Below are 21,096 nucleotides of genomic sequence, written 5' to 3'. Positions count from 1 at the left end.
CCTGGCGCGCTGCGGGCCGGCCCGGGAGGGGCCCCGCATCTGTATGCGCCCCGCAGCCCCGGAGCCGCGGGGGCGGGGACTGGCCGGGGAGGGTCGGAGGCAGGGCTCTCCTCTCCCGCGCGAGCCGCCTCTCCTCCGCAGGCGGAGCCTCCTTCCCCCGCCCCCTCCGTCTCGCTCCCTTGTTCTCGCCGGGGCCGCTCAGACCTGCAGCGGAGCCGCGGCGCCGGCTTGGATCCGCTTGGGGCTGCGCCCCCGAGAGCCAGCGACGGAGGCGGGCGGGGCGCTGCTCGCGGTCCCGGGCCCTTCGGCAGTGCCAGGTAAGGATGGCTGCCCGGGTCGGGAATCCTCGCGGGGGCAGCGGGGGGCCACAGCTTGCGGTGCGCTCTGGCTGCGAGCCGTGCCGGCTCGGTTCTCCCGCGCTCTGCTCTCCCTTCCTACACACCTCTCCCTTTTGCCTCTCCCAATTTCTCTTCACCCCCTTCCGCCTCTCAGCCCCTTCTCTCTCCCTCTTGTCCTGTCTCTTGCCATCCCCTGCCTTTTTCTTCCTCTCCCCTTCCTCCTCTTTTCTCTTTCCCGCTCTCCTTTCCTCTCCCGTTGCCTTCTTCTCCTCTCCTCTCGCTCCTGCTATCCTGTTTCCCACTCCTCTGTTTCCTTCCTTCTCTCCTCTTCGTCCCGACTGCCTCCCTGGTCCCCTGCTGCCCTCTGGCTTCTTTTCTCTGGGGAGCAAACGGCCTGTTAGGTGTGTGTCTGCTCTGGGGGAGGAGGAGGACCACAGCTACCTGCCCGTGGGCCCCTTGAGGAGGAGGGAGAGAAATGGAAAGGGTCCTCTCTCCAGCTCCTTTCCCGCAGCCCCTCCCTACCTCTACTGCTCCTGGTAGGTTACTCTACCAGAATGAAGTTCCGAGGCCTGATCTCTGATCTCTCTCTCTCTCTCTCTCTCTCTCTCTCTCTCTCTCTCTCTCTCTCTCTCTCTCACACACACACACACACACACACACACACACACACTGCCTGAAGGTTCCTCCGTCCCCACCGTTCCCCAAGCCAGGTACCCAGGACCCCCCTCTCTCTCTTTCACCTTTCAGATACCCAGGCTGGCTTCCCTGGTGTCTTTGGTTCTCTCTTGCTGCCCTTCTCTCTCCGTGTGGTCTGTCTGTTTCTCATCCACTCTTCCCTGTCTGCCGGACCATCCCTGACTCCTGATCCAGAGCTCTCAATCACAGTCTGGCCCTTGGGTCAGCAGCCTCCACTTCACCTCTTCTCGGTCTCCTTGCCCTGCCTGCCACCCTGTGCCCAGTTCTTCCCCCTCTAGCCCCACTCTGCTCTCTTAGAGCAATTCCCCTTAAAAACTGCGCCTGGCAGAATGGGCTGGAGACAGTCTAGGGTGGGGGGGGCAGGCAAGGGGGGGTGCTTCCCCAAGTCCCTACCTGGCTCAGCCAGCGCCCCTTGCCTTTCAGCCTGACCCAGTGGCCAGGAAGGCTGTGTGTTAATGAGTGCTAACCTCTTAACTCTAAGCCCTTTCTGGCAGTCCAGCCACCTTTTCTAGTCCCCTAGCCATGTGCCCATGGTAGAACAGGGACAGGATTTGAAATTCCCAATCCTGCTTACCATTTCCCTCTTCTTTTTCCTACCAGCTTTCCAGAGCTGCCTGAGCTGAGATTTATGGGCTTGGAATGGCTGGGGGTGGGTGAATCCAGGCCGAGCCCTGGTGGCAGGACCAGGCTATCTGTCTAAGACTGGGTTCTGGGCAGCAGGGTGTCTGCTTCCTGGGTGACCTGGGCTTCGGCATCAAATTTGGGAAAGGAAAAGGGTTTAGATTTTCCTTGATCCTGAGCAGCTCCCTACCTGCCCTACAGGTGTGGATCAATGGGGTAGCCTCAACGCATCGTCCCCAGCCAGCTCATGGGCCACCCGGCCATGCCCAGCCTCAGCACCTGAAGCCGGTGAGCAAGAGCCCTGGCTGGATTACAAACATGTGGGGCCTTGTGAGGCTCCTGTTGGCCTGGCTGGGTGGCTGGGGCTGCATGGGGCGCCTGGCAGCTCCAGTCCCAGCCTGGGCAGGGTCCCGGGGACACTCAGGTCCTACCCTGCTGCGGACCCGAAGGAGCTGGGTCTGGAACCAGTTCTTTGTCATTGAGGAATATTCTGGTCCAGAGCCGGTCCTTATTGGCAAGGTAAGCTTTTCCCATGTCTACTCGGAGTAGTTTGTCAGACCCCTAGGCCCTGCCCAACAACTTCATCACTCTGCAACGACCTTGGTGTCCCCACCCCCACCCCCCGGCATTCCTAACACGCCACTGAAACCCAGACGCTAACCCCTCAACCCACAGTTCTGCTATGCTCGGGAGCTTTCTACTATTTTCTCTGACTCTCGCAGCTGCACTCAGACGTTGACCGGGGTGAGGGCCGCACCAAGTACCTGCTGACGGGGGAGGGGGCAGGCACTGTATTTGTGATCGATGAGGCCACAGGCAATATCCATGTGACCAAGAGCCTGGACCGGGAGGAGAAGGCACAATATGTGCTGCTGGCCCAAGCTGTGGACCGTGCCTCTAACCGGCCCCTGGAGCCCCCGTCAGAGTTCATCATCAAAGTGCAAGACATCAATGATAACCCACCAGTGTTCCCCCTTGGGCCCTACCATGCCACAGTGCCTGAGATGTCTAACGTTGGTGAGCACCCCAGCTCTGAATGCCCTGGCTTTTCTGGAGCTCATCCACCCCTCCAGTCCTCTTTTGTTGCCTTACCCTAAAACTCATCTCCCTAACTCGGCCTTCTTCACATCTGGGTTCCCTCAAGATAACTGTTCTGTTCTGTTCTGGCCTCGCCGCTGCTGAATGGGGTACGGGAATCTCCCACAGGGACGTCTGTAATCCAAGTGACCGCTCACGACGCTGACGATCCCAGTTATGGGAACAGCGCCAAACTGGTGTACACGGTGCTGGACGGACTGCCTTTCTTCTCTGTGGACCCCCAGACTGGTGAGCGTGAACTCAGGAGCCTTGTCGGGGGGGCAGCCACGGGAACAAACGCCCACCCCTGACCCAGCATCTCTCCCTTAGGAGTGGTCCGTACAGCCATCCCCAACATGGACCGAGAGACCCAAGAGGAGTTCCTGGTGGTGATTCAAGCCAAGGATATGGGTGGCCACATGGGGGGGCTGTCAGGCAGCACTACAGTGACAGTCACCCTCACTGATGTCAATGACAACCCCCCCAAGTTCCCTCAGAGTAAGGGGGCAGTTCTGTGCCCAAACAATCCTTCCATGCCCTACCCACAGCCCCTAGAGACGTCACCCCTCCCAAGTCCCCACCCCCACCCCCCAGCCAGACCCCAGGAAAAGGAAGTGCTGCAGTAGGGAAGGAAGGAAGGCTGCAGACACATCTCCCCTCCCTCTCCCCCTAAGGCCTATACCAGTTCTCTGTGGTGGAGACAGCAGGACCTGGAACCCTGGTGGGCCGGCTTAAGGCCCAGGACCCCGATCTAGGGGACAATGCCCTCATGGCATACAGCATCCTGGATGGGGAAGGGTCGGAGGCCTTCAGCATCAGCACAGACTCCCAGGGTCAGGACGGTCTACTCACTGTCCGCAAGGTCAGCCTTCTGCCTGATAAAGGCCATAGACTCAGCTTGGGGTACAAAGCTCAATGGTAGGGTGCTTGCCTGAGATTTCATTCCTGGCACCAGGGGAAAAAGAAATCTATGCCTCGCTCCTGCCCCTCCCACTGGCCTTACTTTTAACTAGTTTCCTAGAAGCATACTTTGGACCCCTAGGCTAGAGCTTGGGGGGGGTTCTGGGTGTCTTACCTTTTAGATAAGGCTCCGGAAGACTAGAAAAGGGGGGTGTGTCTCAAGGTCACTTAACAAGTCTACAGTGGTGTTGCAGCTCTAGAGTTGTGCCACCCACAGTGACCGCTGAGGCCACACTCTCTGGTGCCCCGTCCACACTGGATGTACAGGCAAAAGAGATTTTGTACCTGGGAGCTGGGCACGCCCCCTCAGTTTCCCAAAGCCTCACTCTCTGTCCCCCCTCATCACAGCCCCTGGACTTCGAGACTCGCCGGTCTTACACCTTCCGAGTAGAAGCCACCAACACACTCATCGACCCAGCCTACCTGCGGCGAGGTCCCTTCAAGGACGTAGCCTCGGTGCGAGTGGCTGTGCAGGATGCCCCAGAGCCACCAGCCTTCACCCAGGCCACCTACCACCTGGCAGTACCTGAAAACAAGGCTCCGGGCACCCTGGTGGGCCAGATCTCAGCCAGTGACCTGGACACCCCTGCCAGCCCGATCAGGTTAGCTGGACTGTGAGCTGAGGAGGGACAGGGCTTCCTTGGAGGAGCCCAGGGTCTGGCCTTTCATGGGATGTGCCATCCGCACGACAAATGATATGGCTTTAGCCTAGGTGCAGGAGGAACCCCTAGCTGGCTGCAGCCCAGCTCTCCACACACCTGCTCTTTGGGTAGGCTGGAGTGGCGCCTCCTAGTGGCAGGCTGCACAAACAGAGTCTCCTTTGATGATGGATGGCTATAAATCATGCCCTAAGTGCTTTACATTTACCCACTCATAACAGTTAATTGTCGTGATGTCCCTATGCAGTGAGTGTCATCATTGCCAGCCATTTTAGGGCCCAGCTGTGAATAGCTCAGCTGTTTGCCCATGGTGGGTGGCAGAGCTGATCTCTGGGCCTGACACGGTCAACCTTAGGAGCCGCCATTTTTCCATCTTCCTGGCTAGCGTCCCTGACACAGCTCTGGAGGGAGGTCCTAGGGGCCTTCCCATCTCCCAGCTGACTAAACAAGGTCAAATAATTTCCCCCAAGGTCACACAGGTGGCCCTAGGCAGAGCAGGGATGAAACACGTGGATTCCCAGAACAGAACCTACAAGTCTGAAACACAGGTAGTGTTTCTCCTCTTCCCCCGCTCCCAGCAACTACAGTCTCCTAAGTTGTAGGGCCTCCCAGGGACTCTGGCCTGACTGATGGCGCTGAGTGCTGGGAAGGCTCAAGTGGCTTGGACCCTCTACCAAGATGAGCCTTGAGACCCAGTAAGATGATCCGAGGGAAGGGAAGGGGGAAAGTGAGAGGTGGCAACTCCCGGGTCCATCCCGTTTTCCCCCAGATACTCCATCCTACCCCACTCGGATCCAGAGCGTTGCTTCTCCATCGAGCCCGAAGATGGCACTGTCCGAACAGCAGTGCTCCTGGACCGCGAGGCTCGTGTCTGGCACAACCTCACCGTGCTGGCCACGGAGCTGGGTGAGGAGTCCTGGGCCCTAAGGAGAGCTAGGGGTGTGGCTGGGGAAGGGTAGTGACAGCCTTACCCTCATTTGTGCTCAGTTCCTGGCCCTCAGGCACCCTCAGGGTTGGGGGGTTAGGAGGTGCTGCCTGAGCAGTCTTCCTGGCCAGGCACTTACGCCTCACCTCATTTGCTCAAACTCAGAGACATACCTCTCAACCCCAGTGTTAGCAAACTGTCAGGGCCAGCCCTGTGTGTGGAGCCTCTCTCCTGCCTGTCAGGGCCAGCCCTGTGTGTGGAGCCTCTCTCCTGCCTGCCCCGCCCCCCAGGGGAGACAGGCAAACCCCTCACTCTTCTGTATGTGGCACCTTATGCTGCTGCTACTGTATCTGCCGTCTTCTGTTTGTTTGGCTTTCTCTGTGTAGCAATAGCTGTCCTGAACTCTTCGTAGGCCAGGCTGGCCTCGAACTCACAGCGATCTGCCTGCCTCTGTCTCCTGAGTGCTGGGATTAAAGGCGTGATCCACCATGACCGGCCTTATTCCTGCTGTCTTTAAATTGTACATGAGCATTATGGCTGTGTACATAGATGTCAAGGAGCTGGGCGCGTATGTACGTGTGGGGATGTTCTCGGGAGCCAGTATAATTCATATGTGCGAGGCACACAGCCGCGAGGCACACACCTGTAAGCTCAGCACTAGGGTGGCTAAGGCGGGAGAGTCAGGAGTTCAAGGGCAACTTGAGGTACATGAGATCGTGTGTGTGTGTGTGTGTGTGTGTGTGTGTGTGCACATGTTTACATGTGACCGTGTGTCTATAATGATACATCATGTTCACACTTGAGAGCATGTATAGAATTACATTTGTGGTGTTTGTGTTGTGTGCTTGGATGTGTATGGCGGTTATACAAGCAGCTATAGATGGCTGGGCGCGGTGGCGCACGCCTTTAATCCCAGCACTCGGGAGGCAGAGGCAGGCGGATTGCTGTGAGTTCGAGGCCAGCCTGGTCTACAAATCAAGTCTACACAAAGAGACCCTGTCTCGAAAAACAAAAACAAAAACAAAAAAACAAAACAAAAAAACAAGTAGCTATAGATAATTCTTCGTCTGTGTGAGGATTTTGTGGACAGCTGAGTTATGGCTTATTGAGTATTAGGTACCATTATAAGCACCAGAAATGGACGGATTCATTTAACCATCACTTGAGGAGGGGGAGATGCGATTGTTCCCGTGTTTTCGAGTGAGGAAACAAATCAAGAGAAGTTGTGACTTCCCAAAGTCGTACAGAAAACAGACGTCAGCGGCATCTGACGCAGCCAGTCAGTCTCCAGTGTGAACCACGGTCCTGCTTTCCACGGGTGTTAAATATATGTGTTTGTGTTTGTTCCTGTCTGTGTGGCTGTGTTCGCTCTGGCAGTACTGTGTGTCTGTAGCCGCAAGCATATCTGTAGAGATGATTCTGTGCGTGTATGTGTGATGTGTGTTACATGTATTACTACTGCCTAGCGTCTGGTTGCGTGTTTATATGGCGCTCTCTCTCTCTCTCTCTCTCTATATATATATATATACACACACACACACACACACACACACACACACACACATATATTTTCTCCTGCTTTTGCCAAATCCCATTCTTATCGCCACCCTGATATTGGCTAGGAGCTCACAGCCTGTACTACAGTGAAGGACTGGGCCCGTCTCATTCTGTCTCTAGTTACCCTAGACCTCAGGGCCAGGCAGCCCACACAGCCTGCCTGCCCGGCCCCACGCTGTGAACTCAGCCCCCTTCAGTAGTGCCAGCCAGCTCTCCCTCGGTGTAGAGAAGACTAAGGGAATGAGTAGCTCAGTATGCATAGTATTCTCTCTTGAATAACCCTGGCAGGGAAGAGCAAGGGAGCCACCTAGGGGCCTAGGCTCTACACCCTACACTACAAGGCCAACTCTCAGTGATACAAATTGCTGCATTACAGCATCCCAGACCTCTGCTGGTGTGTGTGTGTGTGTGTGTGTGTGTGTGTGTGTGTGTGTCCATTCTACATGTGCATGAAAACACATTCTCTGGCCAGGGTAGGATGAGGGTTATGGTCATTGCTGCACTCACTGTTCATATCTGCTTCGTGTATGTTTGATATGTTTTCAGCTCCCACGTGACATGTATGTGGTATGGGGTATGGATATTTATATGTTTTATGGTTTGTTTGTTTTTTTAAAGATTTGTTATTTATTTATTATCATGTATACAGTGCTCTGCCTGCATGTACACCTGCAGGCCAGAAGAGGGCACCAGATCTCATCATAGATGGTTGTGAGCCACCATGTGGTTGCTTGGAATTGAACTCAGGACCTCTGGAGGAACAGTCAGTGCCCTTAACCTCTGAGCCATCTCTCCAGACCCTAGGGTTTTTTGTTTGTTTGTTTGTTTGTTTGTTTTGCTTTTTATTTTTTTGAGACAGGGTTTCTCTGTGTAGCCTCGGCTGTCCTGGACTCACTATGTAGACCAGGCTGGCCTCACAGCAATCCACCTGCCTCTGCCTCCCAAGTGCTGGGATTAAAGGTGTGCGCCACCACGCCCAGTTATGTTTTATGGTTTTTATTTGCACACCTTGTATGTACCACCTGCTTGCCCTTCATTTATGTCTATGCTGTGCTTATCAGTTGCTGTGTGCATTATTGGTCCTGTATCTTTGCTGCATGTGTATTATATAGCATGCTATGTCACATACATGTGCACATACATAATTACTGTGTGAGCACATGTGCACTTGCTCCACCCCCTTTAAATCATGGTTTGGTGCTCGTGCATCACACGCTGTTTCATGCTCTTCTGTGTGCTTGCTGTGTGGCAGCTATGCCTCTGACCAGGCATGTTGTGGGTGCAAATATGGTGTACATAGGTTGGTATTCTGACTTCAGATAGCTCTGCACAGTCCTCCCGTGTGCAAGTGGCCATAGAGACCCTGGATGAAAACGACAATGCTCCCCAGCTGGCTGAGCCCTATGACGTTTTTGTATGTGACTCTGCGGCCCCTGGCCAGGTAAGCAGCCGCGGCAGCTGGGTTGCCTCTCAAGGCCCTCAGCGGCCACTGCACTGAAAGAGCTTTTCTCTCCTAGTTGATTCAGGTCATCCGGGCACTAGACAGAGATGACGTGGGCAACAGTAGCCAAATCTCCCTTCAAGGTCCCGCGGGCCCTGGTGCCAACTTTACAGTCCGGGACAACCGAGGTGGGTGGCCTTCTGCAACCATCCCCATGTCCGTCTCCTTCCTCTCCTTCCCACACCCCTGCCTGGCCCAGCCTGATCACTCCTGCTCCCCGTGTGGAGCCATCTACCCAACAGAAGGGAGGTATGCCTTTATCTAAGCCTTCCCTGGGGAGCAGGCCCTAGGGGCTGAGCCAACCCTAGAAGAAGGAACCCCAACCACCTTCCTTTTCCACAGATGGCTCTGCCAGTCTGCTGCTGCCTTCCCGCCCTGCCCCACCCCGCCAGGCCCCCTACCTGGTTCCTATAGAACTCTGGGATTGGGGACAGCCAGCTCTGAGCAGCACTGCCACTGTGACAGTCAGCGTATGCCGCTGCCGGCCTGATGGCTCCATGGCATCCTGCTGGCCTGAGGCTCAGCTCTCACCCACGGGTCTCAGCACTGGTGCCCTGCTCGCCATTGTCACCTGTATGGGCACCCTGCTTGGTGAGTCAGGCTACAGTGGGACAAGATGTGGTTCCTGGGCCTGCTTTGTGGGGAGGGACAAAGCAGGTCTGGACAATAGGTCATGCATGAATGACCCCCTCAGGCCTGGATTTTCTACTACCCGATAGGCCCAAGAGAAAACTTATGTCACCATATATTGGACCTGCTAAGCCATGACAGTAACTAGCCATAAAAACGGATTGAGCCAAGTGTAGTGCTGGGCACATCACACATGTTTCGTTTTCATCTTTCAAACACCTAAGGAAATAAAACTTTTTTTCCACGTAAACCTCTCACACATAGCCGCAAATAAATGGGTGAAGGCAGAATTCAAACAAGATTTTCCAAATGTCAGAGCTGGGGGCTTGCAACCCCTGGCCACCCTGGCTCAGCTCCCCGCATGGGGAACCAGCTGGCTCGGGTGGCCTGTGTGCTCTTGTGCAGCCCTGGTGGTGCTCTTCGTGGCCCTGAGGCGGCAGAAGCAGGAAGCACTAATGGTTCTGGAGGAGGAGGACGTCCGCGAGAACATCATTACCTATGACGATGAGGGTGGCGGAGAGGAGGACACCGAGGCCTTCGACATTGCAGCCTTGCAGAACCCGGATGGAGCTGCTCCCCCAACAGCCGGCCCGCCGGTGCGCCGCGACGTGCTGCCGCGGACCCGAGCTCCCCGCCAGCCCCGGCCACCAGGCCCCGCCGATGTGGCTCAGTTGCTGGTGCTGCGGCTGCGCGAGGCGGACGAAGACCCAAGCGTGCCGCCCTACGACTCGGTGCAAGTGTACGGCTATGAAGGTCGGGGCTCCTCCTGCGGTTCGCTCAGCTCCCTGGGTTCAGGCAGCGAGGCTGGAGGTGTCCCCGGCCCCACGGAGCCACTGGACGACTGGGGCCCACTCTTCCGCACACTGGCAGAGCTGTATGGGGCCAAGGAGCCCCCGGGCCCCTGAGACCTACCCGGCCCTGCAGCTGCACTGCGGTGGGGTAGCGCGCACAGGCCCTCTGAGTGAGCCCCACAGGGTCCAGGCAGGCAGCAGCCCAGGGGCCCATGTGTCCCCCCCCCCCCGTACCTCCCCTCCCGTCCCCTCTCTTTCCTCCCACTCCTCAGTCGGTCTGTGTGTTTCTCCAGAGATCCCTTTCTGTGACTTTCCACTGTCGGGGGGGTTGGGTTTTATAACTGCCCCGACCTCTGTTCTCACTGTGACTCTGTGGCTGTTTTTGTCTCGTAATTCTAATCGCTCAGATTCTGTCTCCCTTGCCTACACACATGATCTGTCTGTGTCCAGCCTACATGTCCCTCCCTTCTCTTTGAGTCCCTGTGACTGCTTCTTTGGTTTGTTTGTTGTTTTGTTTTCTTTTCTTTTCTGTTATCCATCCCAAAAGCCAGAGAATCTTCCAGCCACTGCTGCCCCACCCTACTGCAGGGGATACTCTGTTCCAGGTCAGTGTCTGTGGACTATGCAGGAAGTGGGGTGACCCACAGTGGCTCTCCCAATCCTGCTTCTAAACCAACCCTCCGTTCCGTACAGACCTGCCCGCATGGTTTCATCCATCACTCATGGCCTCATCCTGGCTCCACTGGCTTCTAGCAGAAGGAAGGAGGGAGCCAGCCCACCTCCTCAGGGCAAGAGCCTCAGCCCCACGTGGCCACCTCCCTGGAGCTCTGCCCAGCTGTCAGCCTGCCCTGGGCACCCCAGCTCTGGGCGTTGTCTTGTGTGCTTCTCAGGCCCCAGAAGGGAAGGGAGGGGAGAGAAGGGGGAGGCGGACTGGGGAACGGGGGAAAGGGAGGAAGTGGGGGGCCCTCCATCTCTAATTTCATAATAAACACTTTATTTTGTAAATTAGGAGCCTGGTTTTGCTTCTGCGCCCGGGCTTCTGGACAGAGCTTCCTTTGTGCTGATGGTGGAAACAGTCTCAGCCTTTGCCCTTAGCTCATTCCTTCTCCTTGGAGGTCCCACTTAGAGACCCCCTCTCAGATGGAGGGGAGTGGGGGCTGGTCCCTTGGAGGAGCAGAACGGTAGTGACCGTCTCCACGCCCACCACCAGTTCTTCGGTTCCACTTCCATATGCCTCAGCCTGTCTGTGGGATTGGCAAGAGAGACGTGACCAAAGGGAACACACAGGGCGAGAGCTACTGTGAAGACACAGGGCCATGGAGAGGGAAAGGGGGGTTCCACACTAGCTACAACAGCAAAAATGCATGTGGGTAGACGGCTGAAGGCAGCGAGCCTGCTGTGTGCCTGGAGTACCAAAAGAGAGTGGGCCACGGTAGGATGGTCAGCAAAGAGCCAGAGCCAGGCCTGGCTCCCAGCACTCAGGGAACCAGAGGCAGGCAGGATCTCTGTGAGATCTAGGCCAGCCTGGTCTACAAAGCGAGTCCAGGACAGCCAAGGCTACACAGGGAAACCCTGTCTCGAAAAACAAACACAAAACAGAAAGAGCCAGAAGAGGCAGGATGTGAGTGGTTAAGGGGTAGAGTAAATCAGGTGGGGGTGGCAGCTAGATGGGACCGCCAGAGTCCCCAGTGCCCACTTCCTGAGCTAAAGGAGACGTGTGCTTTGGAACCAGCTCAAGTCTCAGGCCTTTGCTCCAGGTAGGTCTAGGGTTACCCAGAAGCACATGGGTCCTAACAGGTCTTTGTGACCCTCCCTACTAAACGTGTAATGGTGGCATTTGGAGAAAGGTGCTTTAATGGGAGAGACAGGGTCTCACCCTGTAGCTCAGGCTGATCTGGACCTCTGTGGATAGCCCTGGCTAGCCTTGAACTCACAACAAGCCTCCGGCCTCCATCTCCTGAGGACTGAGACGAAGGTCACACAGCTGGAAGCAAAACTCATGCCTTCCATAGTTGATACAATGGACAGGTGATGGGGGACCAACCGAAAGCCATGTCTCTGTTGCTGGTTATTTACTCCGCTGAAGGCACATTAAAAGTGCTGCATGAGAGCAGGTAGGTGTCTGTCCCTCCAGGATGTCAAGAAACTGAAGAGGTTAGCCGGGCAGTGGTGGCGCACGCCTTTAATCCCAGCACTTGGGAGGCAGAGGCAGGCGGGTCGATGTGAGTTCAAGGCCAGCCTGGTCTACAAAGCAAGTCCAGGACAGCCAAAGCTACACAGAGAAACCCTGTCCTGAAAAACTAAAAAAAAAAAAAAAAAAAAAAAAATTGAAGACGCAGCACCAAAGCATGCATGAGAGAGGACAGGGTCTTACAGTCAGGGCAGGGTCTCTGGCCTTTTGGTATTTGCATCAACCTTTAAAAATTATTGGAACAAGCCACGTGTGGTGGCGCACGCCTTTAATCCCAGCACTCAGGAGGCAGAGGCAGGCGGGTCGATGTGAGTTCAAGGCCAGCCTGGTCTACAAAGTGAGTCTAGGACAGCCATACCAACCGTACTGAGGTACTCCAACAGTGCCTCAGAAACTTATAAAGGAACCTGGCGCTAGAGGAATAGCCCAGGCATGAAGAGCACTTGCTGCTCTTATAGAAGACTTGGGTTCAGTTCCCAGCATTCCATGGTGGCCCATAAGCATCTTTACCTCCTGGGGCCTTAATACCCTCTTCTGACCTGCAGGCAGCAGGCAAGTGTGTGGTACATACACACATGGAGCAAAACACCCATACACATAAATCTAATTAAAAACAAATTGAAAAAAAAAAATACTTAAAGGAACCTGAGGCTGGAGAGATGGCTTAGCGTTGACTGCTCGTCCAGAGGTCCCAGGTTTCATTCCCCACACCCACATGGTGACTCACAAGCATCCAGAACTCCTTTTCCAGGGCATCTGACACCTTCTTCTAATTCCTGCAGGCACCAGGCATGCATATGGGACACATACATACATGCAAGCAAAACACTCAAGTTAAAACAAACAAGCAATCCGGGCAGTGGTGGTGCACGCCTTTAATCCCAGCACTTGGGATGCAGAGGCAAACGGATCACTGTGAGTTCGAGGCCAGCCTGGTCTACAAAGTGAGTCCAGCATGGCCAAGATAACAGAGAAACCCTGTCTCAAAAAGCAAACAAAACACTTAAACATTTCCTCAAAAGAGTTTAATTTTTTTCCCTTATTTACTTAATCACAAATTTATTTACGTAGTGTGTGCATAGTTATCCTTTTCCACATACAGGTCCTGGGGACTGGACTCAGGTGTGCTGGCAGCTACCTTTACCTGCTGAGCCGTCTCCCAGACCCTCCTCAAAATCTTTATAGGGTACAGGGAGACAAGCCTATCAGGAAGACCTGTAAGTTTAAATATCTCATCACCTGTCTACAAGAATAAGGTAGACAAGACCATGGAAGGAAGAGAGGGGGGAGGGCAGGAGATGGAAGAAATAGAGACAAGCTCTGCTCTTTCAGGGTCCTAGCCTCCTTGTCCAGTCTGGGACGGCAGGTACAGAGCGTCTCAGGGGATTGGGTTGCACACGCATACCTCACAGCAGTCTTTGGTTGGCCTCAGATGGTCATCCCAGGTCCCAGAGCGCCCCTTCTGCCCCTGCCTGTTCACAGGAGACCAGGAGGGGTGGCTATAGGCTGGTGCATGGCCCTGCCTCATCGCCTCCTGTCTGTGGCTCCCCACTGTACGAGATGGCTGTTGCTGCCACGTAGGCTGCAGTGGCTGCTCTTACTCAAGTGTTGCTCCTTTCTCTCCCACAAAAGAACCATGCATGCCTCACCCGCCACACTAAAGGGCAGAATCCTTTCATTCAGGCAATAAAGGTTGCTGTGAAGGCCGATAGCCAGATCTCCACCCTGGCTTCCAAGTTAGTCCCCATATACTGGCCATCTTTCTGTAGCCCTCTGTTGTTAATTTGCTTTTGTTTTTTGGTTTTTTTCAAGACAGGGTTTTTCTGTGTAGTCCTGGGTGCCCTGGAACTCACTAGTAGACCAGGCTAGACTTAAACTCAAGAGATCCACCTGCCTCTGCTTCCCAAGCGCTAGGATTAAGGGTGTGTGCCGCCACCACCACCCAGCATCCTCCTCTGCTCTTTCTGGAGGCCCTCAACTTTCTTGTTGACTCTCCAGAGTTTGGATAATCCAAGTCAGGATCTGTAAGTCTGATTTCAAGGGAAAAAAATGTTTGTTTTTTGAGACCGGGTTTTTCTGTATAGCCTTGGCTGTCCTGGACTCACTTTGTGAACCAGGCTGGCCTCAAATTCAGAGATCTGCCTGCCTCTGCCTCCCTGAGTGCTGAGATTAACAGGCCTGTGCCACCACACCCCACCGCATGCCAGACTTCAGGGATTTCTTCATCTAAAGTGCAGACAGTCAAGGAAGGAGAAGCAGCTGTCAGTCTTAGGACTGGGGTCTTCAGATGGAGTAAGAGAAAAGTGTCCCAGTGTACTTCCTTTAGAGCCTGCCTCCTGACCAGCCCTGGGGAGCCTGCAGCGGCGCTCCAGAAGCTGAAAGCCTGGATCTCCAAGTCCAGGCTCCTAGGTAAACCAGAAGTGAGCGTGGAGGGCCCGAAGATATGCTAGCTGGCACCACGGGCACGGGACCCTCCTCTGGTCTTCGTTCTGCAGTGGGTGCAATCAGGAGAAGCTGGAGTGAAGGCATGGGGAACTGTCTCTAGGGGAGAAAGCAGGGCTGCATCAATAGGCTCAGGCCCTGGCCAGCACAGCAGGATGGAACTGGAAATGGCAGTTTCTCTGAGCTCAGCGCTCAAAGCCCCTGCGTTCCTTAGAGTTCATTAATCTCCAGCCAACAGGCAGGGGCTTGGCCCGTACCTCCAAAACCTACAAGGACAGTGGGGGCTGGGAGGGAAAGTTACACAGAGGGCCCAGGAAGAGTTGGAAGTGTCTAAGGCCACAATGCTGTCACCTGCTGTCACCCAAGTAAGCCCCACATCTCTCTAACCCGAGTCCTTCAATAAAGGATCAAGCTTCCAAAGGCTGTCGTGAGAGCTGCCCTCGCGGCAAGGGGACAGTGCAGACTAGCCCGTCACCACCATCACTGGGCTAGGCCCTGCAGCCTTCAGGGCTTCTACATCTTTCTGAGAGATCTTGCCAGACCAAGGCGGTGACCAGGAGAAAGAGATAACGTCTCAGATAAGGACCAAAATGAGACCACACTGGGATGGGATGACAGAAGAGGGTCCCACACACAGCATGGCAGTTAGCGGGCAGGCGGCAGGCGGCAGGCAGCAAGTGACTATTGAGTCAGATAGAGGCAGAAGGCAGCTGTGTCATCCATGATAGACAGAGACATCAATAGCTTGGGGGAGGGGGGCAGAAAAGATGAGGGCTTAAGCAAGCAAAGCAGGCAACCAAGAAGGGCCAGAGCCACGAGGACCACGAGGCTCTGCCATGAGGCTGCCTCATTCCCTGGCCTAGCCCCCCCCTCTTGGCTGGGTCCCCCAGGTTCTGTCCTTCCTCACATTGTTTTAGTCTTCGCTGTTATTATTCCACAGTCATTTGGTGTCACCTCCTCTGGCTCCGCAAAGAGTCCTCCGCCTCCTTGAGCATCTTGTGGAGAGGCAGGGTCAGGATGGACCTCGCCAGCTTTTTCCTCCAGCTCCTGCTCCAAGCCCTGGGCTTTCTGCAGCTCCATATACAGCACATAGGCATCACTGCGGGATACATACTCCCATCCACTCTCCCGAACGTGGAAAAGGTCCACCGAGCCCCCTGAATAAGCATCACGGTGGGTAGCATGGGCCACAGCACAGCGGGCCAGGGCGTAGGCTTCCTCGATGGTCATGTCATAGTGGTAGCTACGGTCCAGTACACCATAGGCATATGGAGATCCAGAGCCCACAGAAAAGATATCCCCCTGCAGACAAGTCCCATCACTGTAGACATAGAAGAGAGCAGGGCCAGTGTGGTCCCAGCCACACAGGGCAGTGGCCACACACAGATCCAGACCCCGGTAGCGGGACATCATTGCTGACAAGAGTTTGGCTGCGCCTGCCACACTGGGCAGCTGACCTTCCCTCAGTTCCCGAAGGCGCAGCTCCCTCCGTAACACCCGATACCATGTGGCACAGTCGGCAGAGGTTCCAGAGGTGGTACCCAGGAGGTGCTGGTGCACGGGGATGACCTTGCGTGAGGCTGGACATGCCACGTAGCTGCCACAGGAGGAGCGAGTGTCAGCTGCAGCAATGACACCATGACGGAAGCGAAAAGCCAGGGTGGTGGTGCCATGAGCCAGCCTGGGGCCGTAAATCTGCAGGAAGGTTTGAGGGTCACAGCCCCGGGGTACAGCCCAGCCACCAGCCTGAGGCAAGTGAACGGATGGTCCCTGGGTGTCGGGGGCCTGCCATTTGCACACATCCTGAAGAGCCATCCCTGCCCGAGGCTGAGTGGAGTATGGAAAAAACTGGGCAGCATTTGAGGCCTGGGTCAGCCCCGGGGGTGGGAGGGTGGAGGTGGGGGTGGGAGGGTCGGGGTGGGAAGGACGCTGTAGAGAAGCCGGCCTGTAGCCAGAACCGGTAAGTGAGACAAGTGGGCTGATGCTTCATCCTCCCCCCCACCCCCAGCCCCACCCCGACTCTCACCTCAAATCAGGCTTTGGAATTGGCTGGTAATGGACCTCCACCCACATCAGAGAACTGCCAAGGGGAGACAGAATGGGCCAGCAGAGGTTCTTCCAGTCAGACCTTCCATTGCCGTGATGCATGTGAGGGTCACCAATAGAGTCCCCTGTCTGTCATCTACCCAGAGGTGGGTGGAGGCAGGGGATCAGGTAACCGCACAGCAGAGTGGACGCAAGAGGAAGGAATGGAGCTGCGTCCTCCTAGGTTTTGCTGTGGGGACATTAGGCATGCAAAGACACGCAAAGACATCCAACTCATGGGAAGAAAAGGACAAGAGAGTTTCTCTACAAGGGACAAAGAGAAAGAGACGCAAATAAATACCTCTCAGAAAAACAGGTTACAGGGTAAGGGTCCCAGAACTTGCAAGTCTTTCTTCTGCTTTGGGGACAAAGGGGTCCATCTATCTGCACACAAAGATGGTGACCCTAGGCTGAGAAGGTCACACAGGAAGTAGGAGCACTTGCTCCACACACCTGACAACCAGTTTTGTCCTCAGAATCCACATTTAAAAAGCAGAGAAAGCGACACACATCTATAATCAGCACTACTATGGCAAGATGGGAGGCAGAGACAGGAGAACCAGGTAGAGCCTGCAGTATCAAGGTGGAAGGCAAGAACTGCCCCTTGTAAGTTGTCCTGACCTCACATTCACATATACCACACACACACACACACACACACACACACACACACACACACACACACACACAAAATCAATCAATCAATTTTTTAAAAGTTGGCCTTCCAGCCAGCCAGGTGGGATGGCACATGCCTTTAGTTGTTCCAGGACTCAGGGGGGCAGAGACAAGAAGATTTGTGTGAGTTCAAGGCCAGCCTGGTCTACAAAGTGAGTCCAGGACAGCCAAGGCTACACAGAGAAACCCTGTTGGTGGGGCGGGGCAGGAGGAAGGGAGGAAGAAAGTTATGGAGGGAAGGGAATAGAAGGCAGGCTTGTGGTTTGGGTTTGTCTTTTTTATTTTATTTCAGTGTTTTTGTTGGATGGCTAGTTTAGTTTTGAGATAAGGTGTCTCTGTGGTAGTCCAGGCTAGCATGAAGCTCCACGTGTCTTGGTTCAGGTTGACTCTGAACTCTCCTTTCAAGTGCTGAAATTTCAAGTGTATGCCATCACATTTTGTTGTTGTTGCTGCTGCTGCTATTTGGGGGCTTTGTTGCTGTTTTGTTTCTTTGGGGTTTTTTGTTGTTGGTGGTGGTGGTTTGTTTTGTTTTTTGCTTTGTTTTTTGTTTTTTCGTTTTTGAGACAGGGTTTCTCTGTGTAGCCTTTGCTTTTCTGGACTCACTTGTAGACCAGGCTGGCCTCGAACTCACAGCGATCCACCTGCCTCTGCCTCCCAAGTGCTGGGATTAAAGGCGTGAGCTTTGTTTCTTTGTTTTTAAGACAAGGTCTTACTATACAGACCAGGCTGGCCTTGAACTCATACAGATCTGCCTGCCTCTGCCTCTGAGACTTGGGATGCTGTTCTGTTCTTTTAGGTAGGATCTTGTTTTGTAGCTTAAGCTGGCCTTCAATTCCTTCTGTAGCCCAGGTTTGCTTCAAACTCACTATCCTCCTGCCTCTGCTGTTTAAGTACTAGTATTACAGGCATGTGTCATGTTGTGGAACTCTGTCCTTGAGGCAGGACAGAGCTATTGCCTTCTTGAAATCAGAGCAGATGTGATCATCCACACAAGGCCCTCACCAGACTGGGCCCACTAACATCCCTTTAGGAAAGGGGAACAGTGTTCAGGAGATGGTACACAAGGTGGCACACACCAGGCACATACCTCCTAAAGGATAATTAAGCACTCGACAGCTGTATGAGATTTTTAAATTAATTTATTCTTTTTTTGGGGGGGGTTGTTTTTTTGAGACAGGGCTTCTCTGTGTAGCCTTGGCTGTCCTGGACTCACTTTGTAGACCAGGCTGGCCTCAAACTCACAGTGATCCGCCTGCCTCTGCCTCCCGAGGGCTGGGATTAAAGGTGTCTCCTCTGGCGATTTATTCATTTATTTTACGTGTATTTTGCTTGCATTCAGTATGTACACCACATGCGTGCTTGGTGTCCATGAAAGTCACATGAAGGCCTGGGATCTCCTGCGCCTGGAGTTAGGGATGGCTCTGAACCACCATGTACATGCTGAAAACTGAGCCTGGGTTCTCTGCGACTCAGTCATGAACTTGTAAATAACCTCACATAAGCTCACTGGCTCACTGCGCTTGCCCTGGGTGGAGGAGTCCTTGGTCTGTCCTTGGTGGCCCGTCTGGGGTGAACAGGTGCTTGCTCACATCTCTCCAGAAAAGGTCAGGCAAACACACTGGTAAGGCCGTAGTTCTGAGGGGCAATGGAACCCGCATGGACCCAGATCTCCTAGACAAAACCATCTCTGACCACTTGTTTCAATTGACCTATATCTGTAGCTGGGATTTTGGCTACTTTATTGGTTCTTTTTTTCTACCTCCCTACAGCCCCCATCCCTTCCAACCCCACAGCGCTGTGTGGGAAGGGGAAGAAGGTGTAGGCATCTTTAAACTGCTTCTTGCTGATTAGGGCACCGAATTCATTGGGGCAAGTCTAATCTTCATGGTCAGAATAACTCCAAGTAATGGTTTGGATTATCTTTTTGTTTGTTTGTTTGAGACAGGGTTTCTCTGTGTAGCCTTGGCTGTCCTACTGTTTAGATTTTCTATGTCCACGCCAGCTCTGAATAGCGACATGGAGACTTATATTTATTTGTAATAGCTTTTGGCCTTTGGCTTAGGCTTGCTCCCCAAATAGCTCTTAAATTAACCTATTTATATTAGTCTATGTTTAATCCAAGTTCTGCCATGCGGTTCTTTTCTTTTCTTCCCCAACCCCCATCCCCCACCCCACCCCGCTTTTTCGAGGCAGGGTTTTTCTGTGTAGCTTTGGCTTTGCTGTCCTGGACTCCCTTTGTAGACCAGGCTGGCCTCGAACTCACAGCAACCCACCTGCCTCTGCCTCCCCAAGTGCTGGGATTAAAGGAATGTGCCACCACCAAGCCTGGCGTTGCTGCTGTCTATCACATAGCCCAAGTAATGCTGTGTAACCTTACCTCCAAAATTGTCCCTGATTGGTTAATTAAAGGGTGTACACAGCTGGGCAGGGCAGAAGTGAGAGGTGGAGCAAAGGTTTGAGGGCTTTGGGGACAGAAGGATGGTGGGGAGCAGCGGATATGGGAGAAGAAGGGAGTCTGAGGCCATGAGTTAGCATGGAGAGAACCACGTGGCCAGGAGGAGTTTACTCTGGGTTAGCGGAAACAGCCCAGGTGGAGAGCATCTGCAAGTATTTACGGGGATGGTGGGTAGGAAGCAGCCCGGATAGGAATGAATAGAGCAATGGCTTGGGCTGTGAGCTGGGTGGTGACCAAGGTAGCCTAGGGGGTTTATACCTGCCCAGCCCCAGGTAATTAGTAAGGCTTCTTTAAAACCTATCTGGTGTCGTCTTTTTTATTATTATGATAATAGCACGTTAGGTAATACCACCATAATAATTTCAGACTTTTATTTATTTGTTTGTTTGTTAACTCACTTTATTTATGAAATAAAAGGCTCTACAAAATACTTATCACTGGGGGAAAAAAATAGGACAGACAATGGATCTACTCATTCACTTTGGTAGGCTTCTGTGTAGGACAGTTCTTAATAAGCGTGTTCGCCCCGATTCCCCCAGAACCGATCAGCTTCCCAGCTAACTGTTAGATCATTTTTCTGAAATTGTATGATGTTGCTGTCTGGCTCTTCCACATCATCTTCAGCCAAGCTCCGAGCACTGACAGTGCTCTGACTAATGCTTGGCAGACTGGTCAGAAGCATCTGGAACACTGGAGATGGAAGAGTCGGCTGGAGCCCTTGGAGCAGCTGCTGAGGCTGCCCACACACAGCAATTGGGTCTGTCAGGTGGTATACGCCCCCCTCTAGGCACCTTGAGCTAGTAACTCTCCACCAAGCCGTATCTCCGCCTGGAAGAATCTCTGAACAGCTGTCAGGTAACTTGGAAAACCCAGCTCTCTCCTTAGCAAGCTTCTGTTTCTTTCCTTCTTTCCTTCTCTCTTTCTTTTTCTTGGTTTTTTGAGACAGGGTCTCCCTGTGTAGCCTTGGTCGTCGTGGACTCACTTTGTAGACCAGGCTGGCCTCGAACTCACAGCGATCCACCTGCCTCTGCATCCAGAGTGCTCGGATTAAAGGCGTGCACCACCACGCCTGGCTCCTTCTGTTTCTTTTTTTCTTCTTAGAGCCTGTTCTTGAGGTTTGGGTTACTCTGCCTTTTGTAGTTGCAGTAGATGCAGTACACAATGAGAAGGGCACTGAACACACCTGCGACAATGGCACTGTTCCAGCCCACCATCTTTGCTCGGCTGGGGCTTGTGCCGGGCCACAGTGGCCTGCCAAGCAGCGATTAGCTCTGACACATTGGAGCATGCCAGCCATAGCTGCAGGCCTCCCGTCCCCAGACTTTTATTTTTTATATAATTATTCATAGGCTGGAGAGATGGCTCAGAGGTTAAGAGCACTGGCTGCTCTTCCAAAGGTCCTGAGTTAAATTCCCAGCAACCACATGGTGGCTCACAACCATCTATAATGAGATCTGGTGCCCTCTTTTGGAGTAAAGGTGTATATGCAGGCA

The 21,096-nt window shown here is 53.8% G+C and overlaps 2 protein-coding genes and 1 pseudogene across 3 annotated transcripts; 1 reads left to right on the top strand and 2 right to left on the bottom strand.

The window, feature by feature from the left end:
* The first annotated feature begins 205 nt into the window (after positions 1-205).
* Cdh24 (cadherin 24) lies at positions 206-9,979 on the top strand. Of its 2 annotated transcripts, none has more exons than XM_051143078.1 (12): positions 206-317; positions 1,857-2,174; positions 2,492-2,672; positions 2,862-2,981; positions 3,063-3,230; positions 3,407-3,594; positions 4,041-4,294; positions 5,121-5,257; positions 8,153-8,274; positions 8,351-8,462; positions 8,677-8,925; positions 9,370-9,979. In XM_051143078.1, exons 2-12 carry the CDS (start codon positions 1,974-1,976, stop codon positions 9,867-9,869), a joined length of 2,232 nt encoding a protein of 743 aa, XP_050999035.1. In that variant the 5' UTR covers positions 206-317; positions 1,857-1,973; the 3' UTR covers positions 9,870-9,979. The 2 variants fall into 2 exon arrangements, with proteins under 2 accessions (XP_050999035.1, XP_050999033.1); XM_051143076.1 differs by having other exon boundaries at positions 2,378-2,672.
* Positions 9,980-15,291: 5,312 nt separating this feature from the next.
* Psmb11 (proteasome subunit beta 11) lies at positions 15,292-16,203 on the bottom strand. The gene has a single exon (XM_051143408.1). The coding sequence runs from the start codon at positions 16,201-16,203 to the stop codon at positions 15,292-15,294; it is 912 nt and encodes a 303-aa protein (XP_050999365.1).
* A 3,908-nt stretch (positions 16,204-20,111) lies between these two features.
* On the bottom strand, positions 20,112-20,817 carry LOC127187178 (mitochondrial import receptor subunit TOM20 homolog; annotated as a pseudogene).
* Between the last annotated feature and the right edge of the window lie 279 nt (positions 20,818-21,096).

The sequence above is a fragment of the Acomys russatus genome, chromosome 3 (assembly GCF_903995435.1).
Source record: "Acomys russatus chromosome 3, mAcoRus1.1, whole genome shotgun sequence".
Taxonomy (NCBI): Eukaryota; Metazoa; Chordata; class Mammalia; order Rodentia; family Muridae; genus Acomys; species Acomys russatus.
This window is presented reverse-complemented; position numbering and strand designations above follow the sequence as displayed.